Genomic DNA, 25,000 nt, shown 5'->3' on the forward strand with positions numbered 1-25,000 from the left:
GATTTCTCTGTCATGACAACTTGCTATTGGGCTCTCAAAAGCTAGCATGATATTATTCAACAAGAAGGTTATGCCAGGCATTCAATATCTTCGCAAAGTGGCATTTCCTTTGTAAGTTGCATGCAGACTTTGAATATTAGCACTGTTTTCTCGATTTGCGTGTGTCTGTCGTCGAAGATAAATACTGGTCGTCCACCCAAACAATCCACCACGCCACACTCTCACCAGTCTCCCACTTTTTTGGAGTGGGTAAATTAGCATTTTCATTGCAAAATGCCGTCACTAAGAGTTCTTATATCAGCATTGTTTTCTCGATTTGCACTCGTTTGTAGTTCTGAAACATCCCCCAATGTCACACTCGTGTAAGTCTCTCGCCGTTTTTGGAGGGGACAAATTGACCAGGTATGTTGGCCTCACTATAACAGTGCAGTTTCCATCCTTAATTATTGCTACGTGCCTGTGCACCTGACATTATGAATTGGAACAAAACCCAACCGTCTCGACCGAGCAAGCTCAGTCAGCAACATATATTTAGTGTTTGGCATACCTCTGTGTTGCCCAGCTTGTAGTCCCTTTCCTCGCCTTCGCATCATCGGCTTTTACCGCCATTTTTGGGGCTAAAGGAAAATTTATACGATTATATCTCCAAGATACCTTGTATTGTCTGGGACAAATTTGCCTCAAATCTTAAAAAAACTAAACATATACCAATTTTCAAAACTATCGAAACCTTATCTACTGTCAGAACAACATAGTTAAACATAACTTAAGCGTATATCTTTTCTCTCTTTTGCATTGTACTTTTAAAACGGCTTCTTTGTAAATAGATTCTATCTCAATTCTTTACAACTTTAAAATCTGGAGAACTGGCTAGAAAATCTTAGGATTATTTTAGCTCTAGGTTATATCAAGTACAAACAAATATTATGTTTCTTCTATTTATGTACGTAAGTTAAGCGTAGGACGCGCGGTGGCCTTATGATTAGTGCGCTCGACTCCGGATCGAGTGGTCCGGGTTTGGGCCCTGGCTGGGGGCATTGTGTTGTGTTCTTGGGCAAGACACTTTACTCTCACTCTCACGTTGCCTCTCTCCACTCAGGTGCATTACTGAGTAGTGGCGAATTTAACCCGGCGATGGACTGGCATCCCATCCAGGGGGAGTAGAAATACTCCTAGTCGCTTCATGCTACAGAAATCGGGATAACCTCCAGCCTAATAGGCCACTTGGCTCGTAAGCAGACTTTACCTTTTACTTAATTAAGTACAAGGCGACTAAAGGCGTAAGCCAGGTATTATCATTTCCTGTAGTTAAGGTTTAATTTTTGCTTTTTTTTTTGGAGGATACCTTAATACGCGCGTCGGTGGCTCAGTTGGTTGCGCTGTCATGCGGGAGACCCAACACTCAGATCTTGAAATAACTGAGGAGAAGGTGCTGGATTTGTAATTTCATTTCAAGTCTTCTCGGATAAGGACTATGAACCACAGGTCCCTTCAATCAACTTTTGTTCCTAAACTCTGTGGGACGTTAAAGATCCCACACACTATTCGAAATAGACTAGGGGGTGGAGTCCCTAGTGTTGTGTCTGTCTTGTTCTCTACAGCAGAAGTGGCCGACATAGCGTGATGTCTCTAAAAAAGCTTGTCAGTGGTGTACGAAGCCACCTAAGCAGAAACAGGCATAAGTCAAAAAGGGACTTTGCTAAGTGCTGGAACGTAGATTCAGATACGAGCTTCCTTGCGCATGCTTGTGAACATGTGGGTGTATAAGCGGCACTAGGCTTTTATAGATTTTGCCCTGTTGAGAAATCAAGGAACTATTTGCTACATTGAAGCCGGAAGATTTACCCCAGACCGGCTAACAGAAAATGTAATTGACGTTCATTTCTTTGATTGTAAATGCCCACGTAAAAGTGTAAAGGTGTGACATTAAAATGGGATACACCGTAATAAAGGCTAGTTTTCAATAGCGACCTTCAGATTGCAGTACGAGGACAACTGGGTGTACGACATCTCAGTTTTGAAAACGCGCAATTGGAAAATTTTCGTTCCCAGCACAGAAAAATCGCACTGGTACTTGTTCTCGTACTCCAGTCTGAAGGCCACTATTAAGCATAAGGCCGTCCGCTTCTTTTTCTCCGTTTACCGTCCCCCGACTGACCTATATTTTTGAGGTTTCAACCAAAAAAAGATATGAAGAAAGTAATGACTAAACTTTTAAGCGGTTATAGTAACTTCAATCCCAGGGTAAAGGTGACACTCTTCCACAGGAGAGGTTTTCTGTCCGCTTGAGCTGAACCACATTCAACTTCGTTCCCAGGGTCTCTCTTCCTTGCCTCTACCCTGGGAACGAAATTGAACCACCTTAACTCTCTAACTCAGTCGTTCAGTCTACCCCTGAAACACAACTCTTTCTGCATCTTGAAAATTATTCCTTTTCGATTGCTTCTGATATTATTTTTGCTTGTTTAGATTTTTTGAATACGACCGACTAAACACAAACTTAGAAAAACCCATCATTGTCGACGGTAAACGGAGCTCCGTAGGGTATTTGTCATGGGTAACTTTTAGTGGCTCGGTCAAAAACGTCAGTCAAAACACGCTAATTTACCTGATCTAATGCTTGTGGTGAGATCTTAAAACCTGCCCTTTTTAAAGAGGAAAAGCACAGTTAACCGATAACTGCAGTCCATAAAACTTAAATGTCATTTTTTCGGCTCCATTCACGCAGTAAATTGCGGCATTACACAAAGTCACAACAAGTGGTAGTTTTAATACACATTTTCACACTTTTTTATAACGTTTACTAGTCCACATCATTTCCAAAAGGCACATTCCATTATTTCACAACGAACGATTTACAGCTGGAAAGTGCAAAGTACCAGCCATTAGGTGCTCTGGAAACGAGTATTTTTCCTGTCGAGACGAAAGCGCCTGGTTGTAGCAGACTCATTTGACTGTGAACTAGTACTCTGGTCACTAATTAAAAGTCAACTACACTGGTTCTTCTACAATAGTTTTCTTTTTATCTCGCGCTAGCCCTTTGGATAGATTGTCGAAAGTATATTTTTACGTTTTGTGATTCCAGACTTTTAAATGTACAACTGTACGGCGCATTCTTTTGAGACCGTTTCCCGAAAAAAATGACATATCCTGTCGTTGTTTTCTTCCGAGATGACCTTTTCTCTTCAGGGAGAGGTTACTAATCAAAAAAGTGAGAGAAAAACTTGAAGATCAAAGGGTCGAACACGGCTTTAAAACATACTGTCTGTTACTGAGTTATACCGCTAGACCAGGAGCTCATCAATCGTAGGGGAGCCTCCACCTCCACTAATTCCTTGAGTCAACTCTTTCCCGAGTAAAGTTATTTATAGAACAGGTTTTCCCGCGAAAAAGTATCATATTTCCCTTGACACTGAGATAGCTCTGATTTGATTGGCTTTTACAACGGCATTCTTTAAAGGGAACCTCCACTAAAACAACAAAAGAACTTTAAACCACAGAACATAAGGCTAACCATTAAAATTGTTCAAACTTTTTCCAATGAAAGCGTTTGTATCCGAAAGAAATGAATTTCAAAAAGGCTTGTTTTGGCTTTCAAATTTCCTGGGCGCCGCCATCTTGAATAATTGTTACGTGTCGTGGTTGCCCTATTGTTCTGACACAAATAGCGTTTGTTCTGGAACAATAGGGCAACCACGACACGTCACAATCATTCAAGATGGCGACGCCCGGGAAATTTGAAAACCAAAACAAGCGTTTTTGAAGTTCATTTTTCTTGATTATATCAGTCTATATCAAAATGTAATTTACACAGCTGGAAAATCATTCTCAGTTGTTATGTGGCCGTGATTTTGCAAATGAAAGACTCTTGCTCTGCCAATGTGACGTTTAGAGCTCATAATTAACAAAATTAAACAAATTTACCTAAAATAGCGTGACCTAGCCCCTTTAAATAAGTCTACTCGTGAACGAAAGAGTTGACTACTAGGCCAGGGCCAAGTATGGGTGATAGAGGCTCTTCTTGATGAGCTCCTGGTTAGAGAAAAAGCCGTTGGCAGGTGCCTGGCATAATTTATGGTATTTAACGTGTCTGAAGGGTTGACGTTAATTCAACCCAAGCTCTGATGGTGCTTCTAGCCACAGCAAAGCAATTTCGTCCAATCCGAAAAAGAAGTAATTGCTAAAACACAGATAAACCGATTATTACCTGTGTTCCTATTACAGGGTAACCCCCAAAAGAATGCGCCCTAAAAATGTAGACAACTCGGAATAATATTTTACATGCAAACATAAAGTAATGATAAAGGAACACTCAAGATTTAATTTTAAGCTTAAAAGACTACTAAAATCAATTGGAATAGTTATTAATTATTAATTATTAATTCTCACACTAATTAATGCAAACTACGAAATGATCAAAGATAAAGTGTATGATAGATAGACATATAGATCATCTCAATAATGCACACATTTTGGTTAGTTCTCATCTATGATCTAATAGAGAATAGACGCAGAGCTGACGTCATCATTACAAACGTTTAACTCTTTACGATATAAAACCAATAAATTCCATGTTGCCGTGCGCCTCTTTAGTACTAGATCACTAAGGATGTCAAAATGTGGTAAGAACATTAGTGACACACTCGGCTATCCCCTCGTGTGCCACATTTTTGTTCTTACAACATTTTGACGTAATCTGTGATCTATTACTGAGACGCACGGCAACATGGGAGTCTATTTGTTAAGCAGATATTGAAACAGCGGATAAAACCCGTTTTCTAAGATATATAGATCATCGCAGTTATCGAGCTACTCCACACAAGTTGTTAATAGGGATCAAGCACGTGCGTTTTTTACACGCGGACGGTAACCGGAAGAGAACATTTCGTGTGCCAGGACAGTGGTGTCTCCCAGATTTTTATACTTATCATCTCTAATGGAGAAAGAATACTTAGCAATATAAATGTGGTTGTGTAAAGACAAGTTAAAAGAGAAAACAGCTCACGACTGGTTGCCGTCCGCGTCTCAAAAACGCGCGTGCTTAAGCTCCCTAATGGCATCTATCATAATCTCTGAAACTAGAAATATACTTCTTAACTTCAAATTCTAAGGAAGTATCTGTTTCAGTTTAAATGATTGTTCTTTCAAATGAGAATTTTTTCCGCTCAGTGGATATCTTTAGGTTCGATTTCAGCCAAAGATATCTGACCATACCATCTCGTTTCAAGGGCTTTTCACCCACGTCTCCGCGGAGGAAAGCTCTGGGAACCAAGGTTACTGACCATATGTAGTGGTTGTTGATAAAACTACTCGTACCACGATACATGAGTGGCTCGAACCCCAGCACTCGCATTTCAAACTTTACTCCGTTTTCTATCCAATTGAAGTCAGTAAAATGAGTTCTAGTATTACCGAAGAGATGGGAATAGTCAACCTCGTGCCCAGGGCTTTTCGGCGCCAAGAGTAGGGCGGGCGGGAAAAGACTGGTAACCCGCCCTACTCTCGTTGGAGAAAAGCCCTAGGAACGAGGTTGGGGAATAGCACCACCCCTACCACAATAATTCCACGAGGCATAGGCTAGGAAAAGAAGTCTTCGGGTTGCCCTAGACTTCTCATTTCTTGAGATCTATCCATTTCAATTTGTACGATGTTTTCCTTCCTCGAAGGTCCATACGTACTTGTAAACTTCTGTGTTATAGTTTCTGTATGGAATCGGGACTCGCTTGAAATGTCGTATGGTGTCTGTATCGATTCTTGAAATTTGTAGCTACTCCATATATACAGACTCTGATAGTCTCACCACGATTTTTTAAAAGCGCTCAACTTACAGGAGCATTAGATTACACTATTTGATGAATGAAATCTAGGGCTTCAAAGATAATTCATCGCTTTTTTGCGACACCTCTAACCACAAGCACCTTAAGCGAGAGACCTTTAATTTTTGAAATTTTGGCAATATTACACAAGGGCGCGCAATTTTCTACAATAAGGTCCGAACGCACTCGACAGTTTTTGAGCGTGTATTTGTCTCTGTGCGGGCATGAACTTGTTAACTCGTTTATTATCTTCAGGGTGCGAGGATCTCAGTTTTCAGTAAAATATTTTTGCGGAGGCAGAGCATGCATGGGAAGTGCAATGGAAAGTTCTCAAGAAATGCGATTCTTAGAGCAATATTTCAAAGAAATGCAATAATGGTCAACTTCAGATGCAGCAAAGAATGATCATCGCAGTTGAGGGAGCCTGCCCCGCTGCATCGACTGAAACTCTGTTCAACTTCACTGTCATAATTATTTTACAGGATAAGAAAGGAGATGAGAAAAAGAGTTGGGCTTAAGACTTGAAAAAAGTGAGAAAGTGTGTTTTTCTCAGCGAGGCTGCGGGGAAGAGGCTCCGAGAATTCTCGATGACTTACAGATAAGCTTTTACAGATTGTGCTAGTAAAAGTAGAATATTATGCTACTCGCAATGCCGACTTTTTTCCCAAATAATGCTCAAATAAATTACCCCTTTTGCAAAATGAGCGAAGCAAGTCCAAAAAATGTATCACGATCGTGTATTCTTTGTCTTAAGACAACGGTCTCTGGCTACATTTGCTGGTTCAGGTATGGTCTCTTCCCTCGTTTCCCACAGAGTCGGGCTGCGTGGCTGACGCCATTTGCAGACTTGCAAATGAGAGGTACTGGGACTACGGTAACACCATCAAGCAACTCCCGGTTCCCGTCATCTCGCGCCAGACTGCCAGCTTTCTACTAGGGAGGCCCTCCCTCCGTTACCAGTCTCGGGCTTATCAATATATACCGATTATGCTAGCAGTGCTACTTGTTAAAGATCAGCAAAAATGCTAGCAAAATCTATAAAAGACTACTTACAGACTTATGATAAATTTTGCCGGGAGAATAAATGTCTGTAAACCGGGTGAAACATCACAAAAAGGCACCTGTTATCTTCCTTTCTACGTAACTAATTAAGTTTCTATAGAGATGGTTACCAAGACAACATCAGCAGCCTTTCGGAGAGACAATGCGCGCAAACGCACACCCACACACGCACACATTCACACGCGGGCACCCACATGCGCTGAACCCACACGCACTCACAACCCTTTTCACAGACGTTGTTACTTGAAATACGAATCTCCTCTAGATGTTGTAATTAACTTAGTTCATACCCCCTTCTTCATATGGAGGATTACCAAGACTCTCAACAGGCCTTAAATCGATGGAGAATGATATCGCGTTTGTGAGGAGGTCTGTAGAGGGATTCGAGTTCGCGGCATGGAAATATTTTAAACCTTCGATTTATCAACCTTCGGCCATGAGTGGAAACAATCGCTTCGTGCCGACTCGCTACCGCTACTTTTACAGCTCTAGCGGCTTCATTAACGGCTTGTTGCTGCTCTGTGGCGATATTATTAGCCAGCCTGGACCTACAATCACAAAGAGAACGCAGTTTGGAGGTCCTAGTGTCCCGCCAAAAGGCCTTGTGATTAACGCCAGAAGCATGAAATCGCAACATAAAGTTGGGACTTCAAGAGTGAGCAATTTAGATCGGGTTCAAGATCTAGTCTGTTCCGAACACGCCGACATCGTATTAATCAGTGAAACCTGGCTGAATGCTAACATCCTCGACCAAGAACTGTTCCCGCTTTCTGACTTTATTGTCTATAGGAAAGACCGTAAGGATCGTAATGGTGGTGGCGTTCTTATTGCTGCCAAAGCCAACTCCTTCAAATCAATGCGGGAATATGTGCCAGACTCAGAAAACCTGGAGGACTTAGAGCTTGTGTGCGCCGAGATGACTACTTTTTGCAATAAGAAAGTTTTGTTTTGCTCGATTTATTGGCCAGATATCGAAGATGATACAGGCTGCTGGTTGGAAAAATTTAATATTTTTCTTGACCATGCTTCTGAAACCTATGAGAATATGGTAATAGGTGGCGACCTGAACCTGTCCAAGATCTCTTGGGACTCGCTAGAAAACACCAGAGGCACAAAAGAGGTGGCGTTCTTAGAAATTCTTAATGACCATTTTTTAACGCAATTAAACTTTATTCCCACCCGCCGTGACAGAGTGTTAGATCTTGCAATTACGAATGTGCCGGACTGTGCGCGTACGCAAGGTGCTCAGTCCTAAAGAATCGGACGTGTTCACGGACCATGGTACGGTGTCCTTTGAATTTCACGCCTCTACTAAAGCCACCCATAGAGTAAAAAGAACAGTGTACGACTATCGTAATGGAGACTTTGACGGTCTCAGAGGAGCTCTTGAAGCCCTGAATTTATGCAATCTTATTCAAGACAGCGACGACATCAACTCTGACTGGACTTTTTGGAAGGACGCATTTATGAGCGCAGTCTCGGATTTTATTCCAACCAAAAAGATTAAAGGAAAAAACACCCCTCCTTGGATCACGAGTGAAATCATCCACGCTCTGCAGAAAAAGGAGGCTGCTCGCTCAAAGTTTAAAAAATCTCCTACTGACCATCAACAACAGAAGGATCTCGAATTACGAGCAAAAGCCAAGTCTCTTATACGTGAGAGCCGTGAGACTTACTTCAGCTCCCTCGATTCAGATCTCGCGCGGCAGCCTAAACGCTTTTGGTCCTTTTTCAAGCTCAAGAATAGAATGCGGAGCTTCCCTGAAACGATGAACTTTGGCGATGACACTCAGCAGAGTTCTCAAGCATCAACGCCTCAACAGATCGCCGAGTTGTTTAACTCTTACTTTGTGTCGGTCTTCACTGCCCCCTCAGAGGTCCACTCTCTATCAGTACCTTCCACACCCTCACACCCCACACTAAATGAGCTAGAGATCCCGGTGGAAATGGTTTTGGCAACTCTCAAACAGCTTGATATAAACAAAGCAACTGGATCCGATGGAATTCCAGTGCGCCTGCTAAAGGAAACCCCTGACCAGATCGCACCGTCCCTGACCATGTTATTCAACAAATCTTTGCGGCTCGGCATCTTTCCAGAAGACTGGAAACTCGCGAATATAGTACCGATTTTCAAGAAAGGAAAAACAGACTTTGTGGAGAATTATCGCCGTATCTCTCTTCTCCCTGTCATCTCCAAAGTTCTCGAGCGCTGTGTTCTGGCGGGTTTACGGAATTATACATCCCACTTCATCAGCCGCGAACAACATGGCTTTTTAGCCGGTAGATCTTGTGTGACTCAGCTCACCAGTGTCTTGCATTACATCGGCGGTCAGCTCGACGCCGGTAAACAAATAGACATTATATATCTTGACATGAGTAAAGCATTCGACAAAGTGGATCATACCAAGCTACTTGGGAGGTTGCACCAATACGGCATTCCTGGCAAACTTCACGACTGGTTCCGTTCATATTTACAGGGGCGCAAGCAACAGGTTACATTTCTCAGAGCTACTTCCCGAGAATTGCCGGTTACATCCGGGGTACCGTGAGGGTCCCTATTAGGACCGATATTGTTTCTGCTGTTTGTGGACGATCTACCAAACGCTGTTAAAACATCGAGAGTTGCCTGTTACGCCGATGATACCAAGATTTTCAAGAGCATTGATTCCATCACAGACTGTAACGCCTTGCAATCTGACCTTAACGATCTTGTCAGTTGGTCTGAATCATCCGGGCTCATATTTAATCAGTCCAAGTGCAAATACCAGTGCATCACCCGCAAAAAATCACCTGTACAGCCTACCTATGCTATCAAGGAAACGCCTTTGGAATCTTGCGATACAGAGAAAGACCTCGGTGTGTGGGTGTCAAGCAATCTCACCTCGGACAAACAAGTAACTGAACAGTGTGTGAAAGCCAACAAACTCCTTGGGTTTGTGCGCCGAGTTTCTAGGTACATCCAAAGCACCCAAACGCGTCGTACACTCTACCTCTCTATCGTCCGGTGCCGTCTCGGCTACGCAACCCAAGTATGGTCACCACAGTCCATTGGCCTACTTAAACGAGTTGAAAACGTGCAGCGTCGTGCAACAAAACTAATTTTGAAGCTCCCATTCCGTTGTGATGTAACCTATAAGACCCGCCTCCAACTAACAAATCTGTTACCCATCTCATACTGGCATGAATATTTGGACATGGTTTTTTTCTACAAAGCTGTTAATAACTTAGTTTTCATAGACAGTGAAGCTTTACCTGTAACTAGACAATTTGCGAGATCTACTAGGACATCGAGCAGCAGTGCTATTACTGATATTCATAACCGAAGTAGAACTGTTACCTATCAACTTTCATTTTTCATACGTGCGTGCCGCGCATGGAATGTTCTTCCCGCTGAGCTAAGCACAAGTCACATCTCTCTAGCTTCATTTAAAAGTTTATTACTTCAATATTATAAAAAGGCTCTGAACTTGTACGACGTTGACGACATTAGAACCTGGAGAACAATCTGTTCTAGGTGTAACACAGCGAGGTCTCTCCTATGCCCGCTAACGTGCTGCTTTTAGCAATTTGGACTTCCGCTTTGTTTCCTCTCAAGTTTCATGCTTACATATTAGTAGCTTTAGTTATTAAGTATTTTTTATATAAATAATTAACGAGGGATCCACTGTAATTGGCTATGCTGTAGTGGTCTACTTTATATATAAATATAAATATATATATATATATATATATATATATATATTGTATTCCAGTTAGGCGAAGCTAAATAAATAAATAAATAAATAAAAATAAATAAATAAAGCGAGATAAAAAACACACATGCGTACCCACACGTTCATCCCCATCCCCCACGTTCAGTTTCTTTAGCAGCTTTCTTAGGAGAGCGCCCTTTTAAGATGAATTGTCGGCGACTGTGCACTGTGCACTGATCCTTTGACCTTGATCTGCACCTTTCCGAGACTTAAGCACAACACTCACACGATGCTTTCCCTTTTTGTTGTTATGGTCAGATCACTCTGGTCTCTGATCTCGCCTTTTCCTTCCTTCTTGCATTTGATGCATCTTTTAAGAAATTCCATCACCAGTTTTTTCATTATCCTCAGTCGAAGCTAGATTTATTTTAGAAAGCAAAAACATTCGAGTGAATCAATTTACTTCTTCAATAAAGCTTTTATCTCTGTGATATTTCTTTATCCTGGTTCATTCGTCCGACAGCAAAATGAAAACATAAGAAAATTCATGCGACGGCCTTGACTTTGCACTCGGTTGCTCGAGGTTCGAATCCCACTATGATATCTTAATCGAAATCTACCACGCCTTGAAAATGGTCAATTGGTTTCTCTCTGCTAGCTGAGGTAATTAACCTTTGCCTACTGAGCGGGTCTCTAAGTCATTTTAGTCTGTCTAACGCCAGACAATTTTACAAGTCAATATGGAAAACCTGGGTAAATTTAAATGAAAAAAGCAAACCCTGATGCCTCAGCACAGTAGAACAAAACCAGTTATTTCTCGTGAACTTGTCTCACTTGCAATTACATGCTTGTGAAAGTGGCGCAGCGCGAAAGTTCGGGAACACTTCTTACATGCCTCCACACACCAATACGAGGCAAGTCCTGCCGCCATCTTGGATACAGGGATCTACTGCCATTTGCCATTGTTTCTGTAGCACACGTGTAAATTAGACACAACTCTATCATTGTATCTGGTATAGCGTGGGCTTATCTGGCAAAAAAATATTTTCCCAGCTTATGTCAGGCAGGAAAATTTGTGTGAGGTCCATTGTAGGGATCGTATCTTACTCTCTGGCCTGCCATCTAGGGCTCACTACACGAAATATGAAAGTAATACGACGAAGACCATAAATTAATTACTACTGAATTTACTGCCATGGCTCCCTAGGGCGAATGACGGTCAAAGTGCTTTAAAAGTAGTAAAATAATGGCAGAATAGGTTGCTACTGTGTAGTTAATAAAAATATTAAGTCCCTCCTTTCGACACAAAAACATTTTGTAAGTTTTTCAAGTGTCAACGATTTTCTGATAACACTGACAATCCGAAGGTTTTCATTTCACCGGCCAGAGTGAAAAGCCGTTGTTTATGATACCTACCCGGTCCGTCTCCGAATATTTCTCTCCTTGTTGCTCATCCCGCGAGCAAATAAAGTGGTGTGGAATAATGACCGAGCTTTTAATTGTGCTAAAACAGAGTCGAGCTTTGGGAGAATAATTTTCCTTTGTGTTTTTGGCATCGTCACTCAAGTCAGTCTAACCTTAACTTAGTGCTCGTCAATCTTGTGGGAAGCTCCGGACAGTCACTATGTCAGTTTGAATTATACCACAGCTGCTTTGATTTCAAATTAACGCGTCTTCTAAATGCTATCGCCATATACCTACCCCGTCCGTCTCCGAATATGTCTTTTCCTGTTCCTCATCCTACAAGCAAATAAAGTGGTGTGGAATAATGAACGAGCTTTTAATTGCGCAAAAACGGATTCAAACTTTAGCAGAATAATTTTCCTTTCTTTTTGGCATTGTCACTCAAGTCAGTGTAGCCTTAGTGCTTGCCAATCTTGTGGGAAGCTCCACATCGGCTGCTTTAATAGAGACCTTAAGATTCTAGGACGAAGACGAGAACGAGTACGAGTACGAGATTTGACTGCCCGATTTTACCGAAAATTCTGAGATTCATAACCCGGACGATTAATCTTACTCTTTGTTAGCAGTGTAGGTTCCTCAGTTATTTTTATTGCTGGTAACTTAACCTTTTCTGCTGATCGAAAAATGCCAAAACTGCTACCGTGTTGTTGACTTGCTTTGATACGACGACATTCTTGCAAAACCTCGTACTAAAATGACGACGGTATCACGTTTTTCCCGCCAAAATGGCGATGGTTAGCGCGCGCTCTCCGTTGTTCATTGAGAAAATCTCGTACTAGTAGTCGTTCTCGTCCTCGAATCTAAAGCTCTCTAATTTCAAATTAACGCGGCTTCTAAATGCTATCGTCATAGTCTGCTATGCGGCAGTAATCGAAATTGTCATGTGTTAAGCAGTTGATCCTTACCCTTTTAGAGCAGCATTGGCAAGGAAAATTACGGATGATCCATATTATGACGTTAATGGTAATGCAAAGGATCTTCAGACCGTAGTAAATGAGGTTCAAAGGCGCTGGTAGCACGTTGTCTTCATCAATGCTTTCAAGCCACATTCGGGTTCTGGAGAACTTCCAAATCTCTGAATCTTCCTAGTTTAAACAAAGAATTAAACAAAGAAAAGTGACACTCATTCGTTATCTCAGTTACACACAATTGACTTCATCACAATCAAAAACAAGGCTCACTATTATTATTATTATTATTTTATTATTATTATTATTATTATTATTATTATTATTATTATTATTGCTAATAATCTTAGATAGAATCTGGTTTTCAATAGTTCCGGGCAACAACCAGTTGTCTAAGGAAACCAAGAAGCGTCATTCATTGTACTTTCCTCTCCTGCCTACATTTCCAGCACTTTCCTAAGAATCCTTGCCGATCCCAGCAGTACAGATCTCTGAGTCAGTTCAATGGATGTTTCTACACCTATGGTCCTCAGATTTTCTTTTAACCTCAGTGATATTGTTCCCAACGCCCCTACCACTACCACTATGGGTATCACCTTTGTTCTTACCGCTCCCCACATATTTTTCTACTTTCTCATCTTCTTTTGCTCTCACCCTTTCATACCATTATCGTTATCCTTATCGTTGTTGTTGCTGTTGTTGTTGCTGTTGTCATTGTTGTTGTTATTGTTATTATCACTGCATGATAAGGAAGATCCTGTCTACTTACCGTGATATTTTCAAAGGATTTGTTCATCATAGCAATTAACATGTTGAGGGCAACGATCACCATGCAGACAACGTACACAATGAGGAAAAGATGACCAAAGACAGAAAAGGCTTGAAAAGCAGGATCTTTCACCGATATTTTTTCATGTTCGAAGACACCAAGAAGCAACCAAAACAGGTCAAGTCCCGTATTCACATGGCTGTGAAGCGAAAAAGCACGTATCATCATCACTGTCCAATATATCATTACCAGATAAATCCGGAAGTTTGCAGGCTACCTGAGGACAGTGGTTTACTTTCGGTAAGCCCGTTGGATTCAGATTGTTAAATTAAACCAACGACTGTACCTTAGCAGTCATTTCACTCGAAGAGAGAATTCGTGAATAAAAGTATTCCTTCAAACGCTACTTGATCTTGCTGAGTGGTGGTTTTTAATGGGTCCGGTTGTAACAAGTAAGTTCTACAACTCTTCATGATCTCTTCATCACCATTTGTTGCAGCAGCTGCTCAACATTGACAGAACCGAAAGTACCGTGATGCCTAGCCGGCGATCATACCCTCTCCCTTGGCCTCGGTAGTCTCTTTCCACGAAAGCCGTGAAAAAGAAATTTGAAGAAAAGTGCATGATCTGTGGCTACGTAACACTAAAAGAAGTAGTACAAATTGGGATCATTTTAAATTATCACTGAATGTAGTTAGGAAAACTAAGAATACACCTTTATATGTTCTTCTTTTCCGGAACTCATTTCTGTCAAGTAACGAGGTTTGCATACAGCCGGTGTATTTGGTCAGAAGAACACCACTGTGCTTCTACATCTTCTAACGCGTTGATGTGCAATTATACGAACATCATTTGCTTTTGTTTTTTTTATAATAAAATAGTTCATCATTCATGAACCTATGGCTCGCCATTGGAAAATCCCAAAGATCACCCACTCGTATATTCATCATATTTTATTCACTTAAGGACGATACCTACTATTTTTATTGCGCATACGTTCTGCGCATCTCGAGATACTCGGGTTTCCTATCGGTGATGCTTTCTAATTCAGGGATATTTTTGCGCGGTTTAAAACTATGCGGAGAAAGTAGAACTAAGTAAGTACTCTTAGTATCCAAAAAGGAAACTGGGGGTAACCGTGCATTTTTGAGAGATAATTAAGCTTCAATTTGAGAAAGAACGCAATATATTGCTTCGTATTTTAAAGCTTTTTACAAATATTATTCATGAATTATCTTTGAAAAATGCGTGGTTACCCCCAATTTTCTTTTTGGATTTCAATAACACTTGCTAAGATCTACATTTCCTGCATAATCACAAACTGGGGAAAAACACCATTGAATTAGTAGGGACCGTCCTTAAAAACTCGAGGATTAGACAATGCAATTCTAGAGTTTTTTTCGCTGTTGTACGTGAGCACCAATGGTAATGTTTAAGGGGAGTTTACTTGTTTTGTTTCTTTTACCTCCCGTCAAATGGGCGCCTACCTCAAACTGAATTGTGGTGCGCAATATGGACCAATGTTTGAACGTGCGGTGATTATGAAGGGGAGTAGGATGGGGCATATTCGCGGGTGGCTGCCTGTGTTAATTGTAATATTCAACCGGGCGCATGTGCGTATATCTATAGACAAGGTTAATTTGGGAACAGATATCAGCACAACTAAGCAATTAAGTGAAATTGTGGCTCAGCCAGGAATTGAACCTGGGTCTCCAGGTTACCAGTCGAATGCCTTAACCACTCAGCCACTGAACCAACCACACTGGGAACCCATATTACTGTACAACACATACAAAGTTTTGGCCTTCAGATGGTCAGGTCCGAGGAGACAATTTCACACATTCTCTGCAATCAGGATCACGTCAATACTCCCCGGTCGATCGGTGGTGCACGGCCATATCCCCCTGGATATTAACTAAGTACAATAAGATAGGGAGGGGATATATTAGCAACTGATTGCCTTAATTACTTAGGATCACCAGCCTATTCCCGTTTGGATGGCGATTCATTAGGCATTTCTGAGAAATACAACAGACAAGGTTAATTTAGGAACAGAAATCAGCACAACTAAGCAATTAAGTGAAAATGTGGCTGGCTGAGCTGGCTGGCTGTTGTAATAACACCGACTGACAAAACCAAGCGCCTGGTCGCTATCGATAACACTCAGTATAAAGACATCCTCCATAAAAGTACCATCGCCACTGGCAATTATCAACCCAAATTATCAAAGCTCAACCAACCTAGAACGGAACAGATCAAGTTCAACGGCCATCTAAATAAAATCGCCAATAAATACAGTAAGAGACACCCTGAATTATGCAAAGCGCTAATATATGCTGTGAGCCGCAACCATGCCCAGTATACTGTCTACCTAAGGATCACAAAGAGGGTGAAATGAAAGGACGCCCCATTCATGCCGCGACCGACACTCCAGCCACACGTTTGTCTAAATTCCTAGCCAGGTCATTGAATAGCTTACTTGACTTCGTTCCCGCACATCTCAGGAATACGCAAGAATTTATTGAGTTTATTTCATCTTTACACAATATTAAAGGTTTCTGCAGCCTGGACGTATCCAATCTCTACGGATCGATCCCATTACAGGACAAAGCAGACGGAACACCGGGAATTTTTAGCGCATTAAGAACATTCTTTTCTGTACACAAATCAGACTGTGGCGAGCTCCAACATCTGAGCGATAACGATTTTGAATCATTGTTACGGCTCTGTCTTACCAGTGACGTAGTCCTCATAGAAGGTATAGGTTACACGCAGAAGTCCGGTCTGGCCATGGGAAATAACCTCGCTCCAACCTTAGCTATCATCTATATGAATAGTCTAGATCAAGGAATACAGACACCGTTTGACAACAACGTACACCTCAGACGATATATTGACGACATGTTTGTAGCCTGGTCATCAGACCACATTACACCAGAATCAGTGCTCTCCACTGTCAACAGCCTGAACTCAGCCTTAAAGTTCACCATAGAAACACCTGACAACAATCGTCTACCATTCTTAGACACCATGGTCACTTTTCATCCAGAAAAGGGTTCTTTCTCGTCTACACTGTACATCAAGCCTATACATAACACCTTGGGACAGCCATGGTCCGTTATCTCTAAAGAGAGGAACTCTTATTGGAATCAAGAGAGCCATCACACGCTCTACTGACGCACAATCACAACGAGCCTCTATAAAATTGATCGCTAAGCTGCATAAGAAGAATGGATATCCCAAACGATTCGTGGCCTCTACTATCAAACACTACGGACATGTAATATTCAACCCGCAGAACAAGAACTAGAACAAGACCCATTGTATATAAAAGTCCCATTTATCAACGAGGACCTAAAACAATAATCAAGTGATCAGGTATTCAATAATCAAGCGATCAGGTATTCATAATATCAAAGTTCATTATATGACTGGTCGCCCGCTATCAAGTATCTTTAGACCACCAAAGGAACAACAAAAGTGTCCCGAGGCTTGTGAGACCTGCACATCAGCTAAGAAGGTAAACAAATGCTTATCTAAGAACTGCGTGTACATAATTGAATGTACACACTGTCATTTAGTTTACATAGGAGAAACGAGTAGAACTGTTGGGTTCAGAATCAAGGAACACGTACGGATGGAAAAACAAACTATTTATCAACATCTTGTTAGACATACCAATACGCCAATGCTTAAAGACATCTCATGGGACATTCTACATAACAACATTCCACAACATCAGACACGCAAGATCATTGAAGCGCACGAAATCAGTAAGAAAAACACTGAAACCATCATGAATGGTTGTATTGGACGTGTCCTGACCATACACTAGCAAGCTTAATGAACCTTATCAAAGACCATTGTTCTTTACTTGTTATATATTCTGTCTTGTAAAATAACTTATCAGTCACTGATGAAGGCCTAACCGGCGAAACGTTTGACGTTCGATTATAATAAATTTGCCTTAAGAAGTCTTCACAAGTTATTTAATATTAATACAAGGCATGGCATCACCGTATTTTTCAACATATATATATATATGAATATATATGTACAAGAGAAAAGACAAGTTTTAAACAACACCACCTGTATTTCGGTGGCAAACAGCTACCTTCAGGGTGAATAACCGTGTTTAAAACTTGCCTTTTCTCTTGTCTTCAAGTATATATATATATAAAGCTGTCACAAGCATCTTCCACACTCGTCCTCATAAACACAAATATATCTTAATCACAAATGAAGACTGAGAACAGTTTCCTTTAAATCCACCTATATTTCGATCACATTCAGTGATCTACTTCAGGGTGAGTAACTAACCGTTAACGTACAGGACTTCTAAATTGTTGAATTGCTAAGGCAACGCGCGCGCATTACAACTGAAATGGCTATTATTTTAAACACCTAACGGAAAATGCCATAGATCTTATAATCATCTTTTGCGCGCGCCTCTTTCGGCTCTGGGCGTAAAAACCATCATCCTCATTAAGTCCTTGGGGGCGCAAGCATCTAATTCTTATCGCCAAAGGTAATTCTTATCGCTAAAGGTAATAAATAAAGGTATTATTATTATACTCACCTGGCGTAAGGATGCCACTTTTCGTAATGGGTCATGTTCCGCTGTTCTAGTTTGATCTGAGACGCAACGTAGTAGGCATACATCTTGGTCAATCCAGTGACAAAGGCTACATAGAGCAGAATAAACAACAGGAGAAATTTCCAAACGTCGCTAAGCATTCTGTACAGCGAAAGCTGCAAGGGACCTAGGACGGAGTCCACCTGCCGACAGAGAGGAAAGATACCATCATCGTAATAAGACGGAGTCTGGCACGTTATGAATGGGATCTGGTTCTCAGTATACTATCGACTTAAGAGCCAACAATGTTGAAAAAACTTCTTGAGAAAATACGATGCATAACATTTGCCATAAGTCCACAAAAATTTTTATCATTTAACAGGAATAGCAGTAGTGAAGAGACATCGTTGAATATGTTGGTACGCATTTATGTTCAAAATCCCAAAAACAAAACCATTCTATGTTGTTGAGCAATTATCATTTATAAATCTAAATCACGCCTTCTTAAAACTCAAAGTACAATCGAAACATCATAAATCACTGAGAACCATTATTTGAGACACAAATTAAAATGGCCTTAGCTAAAGCAAGGCGACATGGAGCAGCCTTCCGTGTGATGTAAAGCAGGTAGAGTCCCTCTGGCTGTTTGGACGCGCAATCAAACAAGTACTGTAGGGCACAACATTCACTCACATGTACATGTACAACTATAATTTTTTAATATTACTGAATAGCTTATGAACGGCAATAAAGATTATCTATCCATCTATTGCCATCCCCATCATCATTATCATTATGCAAAAGAAAGCGAAGAAGGAGGAAACCAAAGAGTTGGTACCGAACTGAACTTTTCGAGGAGACGTTTGAGATTGTACACAACCCCCATGTGTGAAAATTCCATAGGGTTCGCAGGTTAGGGAGAGTAGTAAAGAAGAAACCATTTTGGGCTTTATCATGCCACGTTATAGGCGAAACAGTAAGGTCACTTTTTGATATCATGGAATTCACAGATACTGAAAATATTCCTGGTCTTTTAATATTTATTGATTTTAAAAAAGCATTCGACTCGCTAGAATGGGACTTTCTTGTTAAATGTCTTAAAGCTTTCAACTTTGGACTGGATTTCATACATTGGGTCAAGCTTTTCTATAAGAACATTCAAAGCTGTGTGGTAAATAATGGTGTTGCCACAGATTATTTCTCGTATATTCAATATATTTTAAGGAGAAATCACTTCTAAATTTCATCGGGAACTACTACAGTGGCGGGCCGAATTTTGTGAAAGTTTCGCAAAGGAAAAGGATTGGCAATTTATCATTTGGAATAATGAGGTAGTAATCGATAACAAACTTGTTTATTATAGACAGTATTTTAGAGCTGGTATCATCTGTGTGAACGATCTTCACTTTGACGTAGGTAATTTAATTTCTTTTAATAGGATCACTTCACTAATAGATAAAAGTAACTTTTTAACATGGACCTGATTACGCAATTCTGTACTGCCCAAATTGAGAAATCTCGACTCCAGTGCTACTTCCGATCTATCGAAACCTTCCTTCAAACATTCTGAATGCGTATTTGATGTAGTTAAAGCAAAATCAAAACACTATTACACCCTCTCATTTGGCGCTAAGGCTCGCCTTCCAAACAATAGTATAGACTTGCAACGGGAATTTAAGATTACTAAAGATCAACTTGAAAAGTTCATCCACGTACCGTCACTTGTGAACCTTACCTAAAGGCATTTCAATGTAAAGTCCTAAATACCATCCTGTACACTAATGATAAATTGTATAAGCTCGGTTACATTGAAAACTTTTATTGCTCTTTCTGCAACCATATGAAGGAAACTTTATACCATCCTCTGCTTAATAATTGTCCTCTTTCAAATAAGTTTTGGAAAGCCTTTGAACTATATATTTTTCAGTCAGGCCGGTAACAAATCAACAGATAAGTCTCAACCTACAAAATGTTATTCTTGGGGTGATTTCCTCAATGTGTCCCACATTAAATTATTTGATAATGATAGGCAAATTGTATCTGTGGCACTGCAAAATGAATGGTATTCTTCCCAATGTAATATGCTTTCGAGCGAAACTGAACATGAAAATAAAAACAGAAAAGTACATTAGAGCCAGGAACAAAACGATTCACAAATTTTATAACAAATGGAAATTTTTTATTAGTTTTTAAATTTCACTTTATGGACAGTAGGTAAAGTAGTGTATCGTAAGTCAAAAGTTTTTAAAGTAGTTGATTAGATATTTGTGTCAAATAGTGTCTCTGTAAAAATTAGTGTTCTAGGTGTTCTTGTATGTAGGTTACTAACTGTTTCCTTCGAGACCATACATTAAGTGTCCAAGTGTCACTCGGGTTCTATAAGAATAACTTGGAGTCACTTGATGCTCGGCCTCTTATACCTACAACAATAAATTACTCTTTTTTCCAAAATAATTATATGATTATTCAGACAAACGGGCTAGTCAAGAATGTGGTTTCATTCATTGTTTAAGTACCTTTATTAGCTTTTATTAAACCGACTAAATGCTCATTGGTTCTCCTCTCTGATTAAATGTTTGTTGGTTCTCCACGCGGCTTCGTGAGTTTTTTTTTTTCTGCGAGTTTTCCGGTTTTCCCCTTTCTTCTCAAACCAACCTACGAGTTGATATTTGTTAGGGTTAGGGTTAGGGTTAGTTTTGTTTTCCCGACAGACCGGATGTTTCTCGAATCGAAGATCACCATCACTATTAAACGACAAAAGACAAACAGCTTTTATTTGAGCACGAACCTGAAAGATATGCGTCAAGCGAAAGAAAGCCAAGATGATGCCGCTTGAGAAGAGGACATCTGAAGTGATGAATGCAGTTTTCTCTGGTTTCCATTGTCCCCCAAAGTAGGCGTAGGAAATACCCCACGTAGCATAAGCAAACCCAAAGAGGAGGATGATCATCGTGTCCACAACATTCCACCATTTTGAAAAGTAAATGAAACATCCCTCTCTCCAGAACGCCAGGAATTTTTGCACAACATGGCCAATCACAAATACAAGGATAACAATGTCTGAAAGAGAAACAAGTATGGACTCATTTAACGCTTTCAGCACAATAATAATAAGAATAAGAATAATAATGACAATGATAATGATAATGGGAATGAACTTTATTTAAGTCTCAAGACTTTTTGGGCTAGGGCACTAATTGGGGACGCTGCTTATAGAAATCGAATCATACATTGGTTTTTCCACAAGTGGAAATCCGGAGTATCCGGAGAACAACCTCTTGGAGAGTAGAGAACGAACAAACTCAACCCACATCTGACGCCGAGTATTGGAATCGAACCCGAGCCACGTTTGTGGGAGGCGAGTACTCTCTCCACTGCACCATCCCTGCTCCCCTGAAATCTAGTTTTCTCGGATAAAGACGATAAACCGCAGGCCCCATCTCACAGCCCCAACCTCGTTCCCAGGGTCTACTCCCCTTGTCACAGCCCCTCAATGTTCATAACAATGTGGGACGTTACTCACTCACTATTCGAAGGAAAAGGATGGCATTGCCAGTATTGCCTTGATTTCTACTTTGTTGTCTATTTTGGTCAGGATAGTAAATGCTCGGAGATGCTGGCTATAACAAGACACTAAAAAAACTAGTGTAAACAAAAATAGGAGATATATCTAACCGGTCCACACTAGTCCTTTGTCTGCTGTTTCAAACTCTTCTTCAAACGATGCTGCGATCAAGATGCCGAGAAAAACCAAGTAACACATGGTGTGGTTGACAAACTTGGAATAGGGATGCTCGAACCACAGTCGAAAACGACGGCAGCATTCACTGTCCTTGGCGCAGCAACCGGAACTACAGCAACCGGAACGACAGAACTGATTCCATAATCGCAAAACTATATATAAAGGGCTACATAGAAGGGTGAGAACAAAAAACGGGAAAGACCATAGAATTTTTGGAGCTCGGGTCTTCGTCTGCCAATGTTGCCAGTCGTAATAAATGACTTTGTTGAGGATAGCCTGACATTTGTCACTCGCCACAAACTGCAACAAAGAGAGATTTTATTAGATAGTGTGCTCTATGGTTAAGTGATGAAATTCAAAGTTGAACTGAACTTTTGGATTATGTTGCCGTGTATAGAAAGTCACAATTCAAATTAATCATAAATGCGTTAATCCAAGCATAGTCAGAATTTTCTCTGTCCTTGTGTGGACCCACTTTCCATTAATACTACCCTATTCCATCGCATATAAACTCAGTGCCTATAAACGTGTTTTATGCAATTTTAGACGTTTTATAGGCACTTAAATTGACGTTTCAGAGGCGCATGCGCCTATAAAATTTATATTATAGGCGCACCCGATTCTCTTCATCGCATCCTTTTTATAGTGCAAAATACCAACGGTATTGTAAACGCAAATGCAAGTCTTGAAGGACCAAGATCAAGTGCAATTCAGGCTGAGTGTGTGATAAAAGAGTACCTCAGACGAATAAACCAGAGACAATAACTATGATTATGATTAAATTTGTACCATAAAAGAAGTATTCTGTTCATGTCTATCTGTTAAACTCGCATATTTTGACCGTTAAAAGGCGCATGCGCCTATGCCTATATTCGGATATAAGCGCATGCGCCTTTATCTGCAGTGCGCTTATATGCTGATGGATTACAGGGCAGTGGATGCCAACGCTGGGTAACCTAACGACAAGGAGGCACGAGTTGCGTTCGGGACCACCGAAGACTGAATCGCAGATCCAGTTATTGGTCAAAACGAGATTATTTTGAATCCTGAAGAATTGGATTCGACCAAATCTACCGCTTTAACCATCGCGCCATGCCGGTTCCCTAAAATTCAGTGTTTTCAAACGTTGGCGTAGGGTTGGCGAAATGATGAGAGCACCCACCCCCTACCAATGTGGCCAGGATTCAATTCCTTAACTCAACGCCATATATATGGGGGTTGACTCAAACTGGAAGTGATAATTGAATTTAGTGGCTGGAAGCAACTTAAACAGTTGCAAAGACTGAACTTGTTCCATCTCCTCAAGTGCTAACGTTCTTCATAAAATTCTTGGAATAGTCGCGAAGCGATTACAAAAACGCGCATTCTCATTTAGCGAGGTTCTAGGTTGCTTTGAAACAAGCCAGTAAAGGCGATTCTGTTTCATGTCTTGTTTTGCAAACAGAGTTTCGGTCGAAATATTCTTGTAGTCGTTTTCGTTAACAAAACGAACAGCAATTTTGCTTTCCGCGTCTTCCGCCATTTTGTTTCGCGTCACTTCGCGAAGGACGTGTGTCTCCACGCGGAACACATTCCCGCCTAGTGATTGGCTTTTGCAGAATCCCCTTGAGATCTGTACAGCGTGGGAGTCGATCTAAAAATATAATGAGACATATAACCTATGGAAAAGGGCATGTATGGGGGATGCCCTGTCTTCAACCTTTATTTTTCTTTTGATTTAAATCTCTTAGCAGTAACAGTTAACTCAAATAAGAGAAGAGAAAATATCCGTTTTTTTTTTGTGGTAGTGCACTGTAAGTGTGCATAACTCATGAACATAACCAGGTCTGTTGAAAGCGTGCTTGAGTGTCAACAAAATGAGTTCCAAAATTGGCAAGAATTTGTGACGCTGATGAGTAAAAAGGCAGCTGCTATTTCCAAACCGATGGAATGACCTGGTGATAAATAACCTCGTCTAGGAGAGTAAATTTTGGACTTTGCAGAAACAATGGTCAACCTCAAGAGATGGGCGATTGTGATCTTTGTGTTGAAAGAAAAAAAGACCACTGGTCTTGAAACTAACAAAACAAAAACAAAAACCCGGTGTCTTGCCATCATTTTGACACAGATATATCCTTTGTTTCGCGAGTAAACATGAAAGGTAACTTGAAAACGGCGCCCGTTGAATTCGATGTACAATAAAAATATTGAACGTGTCAAAAATCTCCCAAAATGTCTTTCGTTGATGCATAGTAACTTTTTATATTCTCGGTTCAAAATTTGAGTTGTTTTCATGTCGCAAATTTTGTTGCTGATGGCAAAATATTTTATTCTCGATCGACACATCCTGAAAACTCCTTCTGGTCTTCCTAAAAACTGTGTATCAATATTTATTTATCTTTGCATCAATATTTGTTTCGCATAAAGCAGGCTAACAAAATCTGTACCTTGCTTGGTTCGCATTTTTGAGCGTTAAATTATAATTTTCGGTCCAATGATTGTTTCAAAGTGGTATACTTTTTAGGTCACCCATCCAGATACTCACCCTGCCCCACAGGGATTACCTTCAGTGAACTTCTGTCGTACAAAGCTGTCAGAGGCTCCGAGTGCACGCTCAAACTTGTGGTGGAAATGAAGTTGTAAGGGAACTTGAAAATGATCAAAATGTCACCCTCGAAGCCAAATTAATGTTTCTCGATTCCGGTTTATTTCTTCAATCTTTCTGGGATTTAGTATTTTACAAGTAACCACATGTCTTCTCTAAGACATCTACCATTGCACTATAATGATATACAGTACAAAAACAATATCGAGTTCTATTAGAGCTACATATTGCGCAAAGATAACTTGACTCTCCTGGAAGACATAACGCATCTCAGTTGACAATAGACCCTTCCACGGTTTTTGGCGCCATCTTGGTTGGGGGGCAAACACAGCAAAATTTACAGTAAATTTATGGGATTTTGGCCGACTTTGAACCGCTGTAAAGCCG

General features: G+C 40.6%; 1 protein-coding gene across 1 annotated transcript in view; it reads right to left on the bottom strand.

The window, feature by feature from the left end:
• Positions 1-2,745: 2,745 nt before the first annotated feature.
• LOC138028294 (short transient receptor potential channel 5-like) overlaps positions 2,746-25,000 on the bottom strand; it is a 44,372-nt gene continuing 22,117 nt past the window's right edge. The window contains exons 2-8 of the mRNA XM_068875783.1: positions 21,963-22,329; positions 21,076-21,347; positions 18,291-18,490; positions 13,712-13,910; positions 12,940-13,119; positions 12,272-12,310; positions 2,746-10,987 (exon numbers count right to left, since the gene is read on the bottom strand). Coding sequence (XP_068731884.1) covers positions 10,853-10,987; positions 12,272-12,310; positions 12,940-13,119; positions 13,712-13,910; positions 18,291-18,490; positions 21,076-21,347; positions 21,963-22,329 — 1,392 coding nt within the window. The 3' untranslated portion in view covers positions 2,746-10,852. The remainder of the gene's footprint in view (positions 10,988-12,271; positions 12,311-12,939; positions 13,120-13,711; positions 13,911-18,290; positions 18,491-21,075; positions 21,348-21,962; positions 22,330-25,000) is intronic.

Source organism: Montipora capricornis, chromosome 2 (genome assembly GCF_036669925.1).
Source record: "Montipora capricornis isolate CH-2021 chromosome 2, ASM3666992v2, whole genome shotgun sequence".
Classification (NCBI taxonomy): Eukaryota; Metazoa; Cnidaria; class Anthozoa; order Scleractinia; family Acroporidae; genus Montipora; species Montipora capricornis.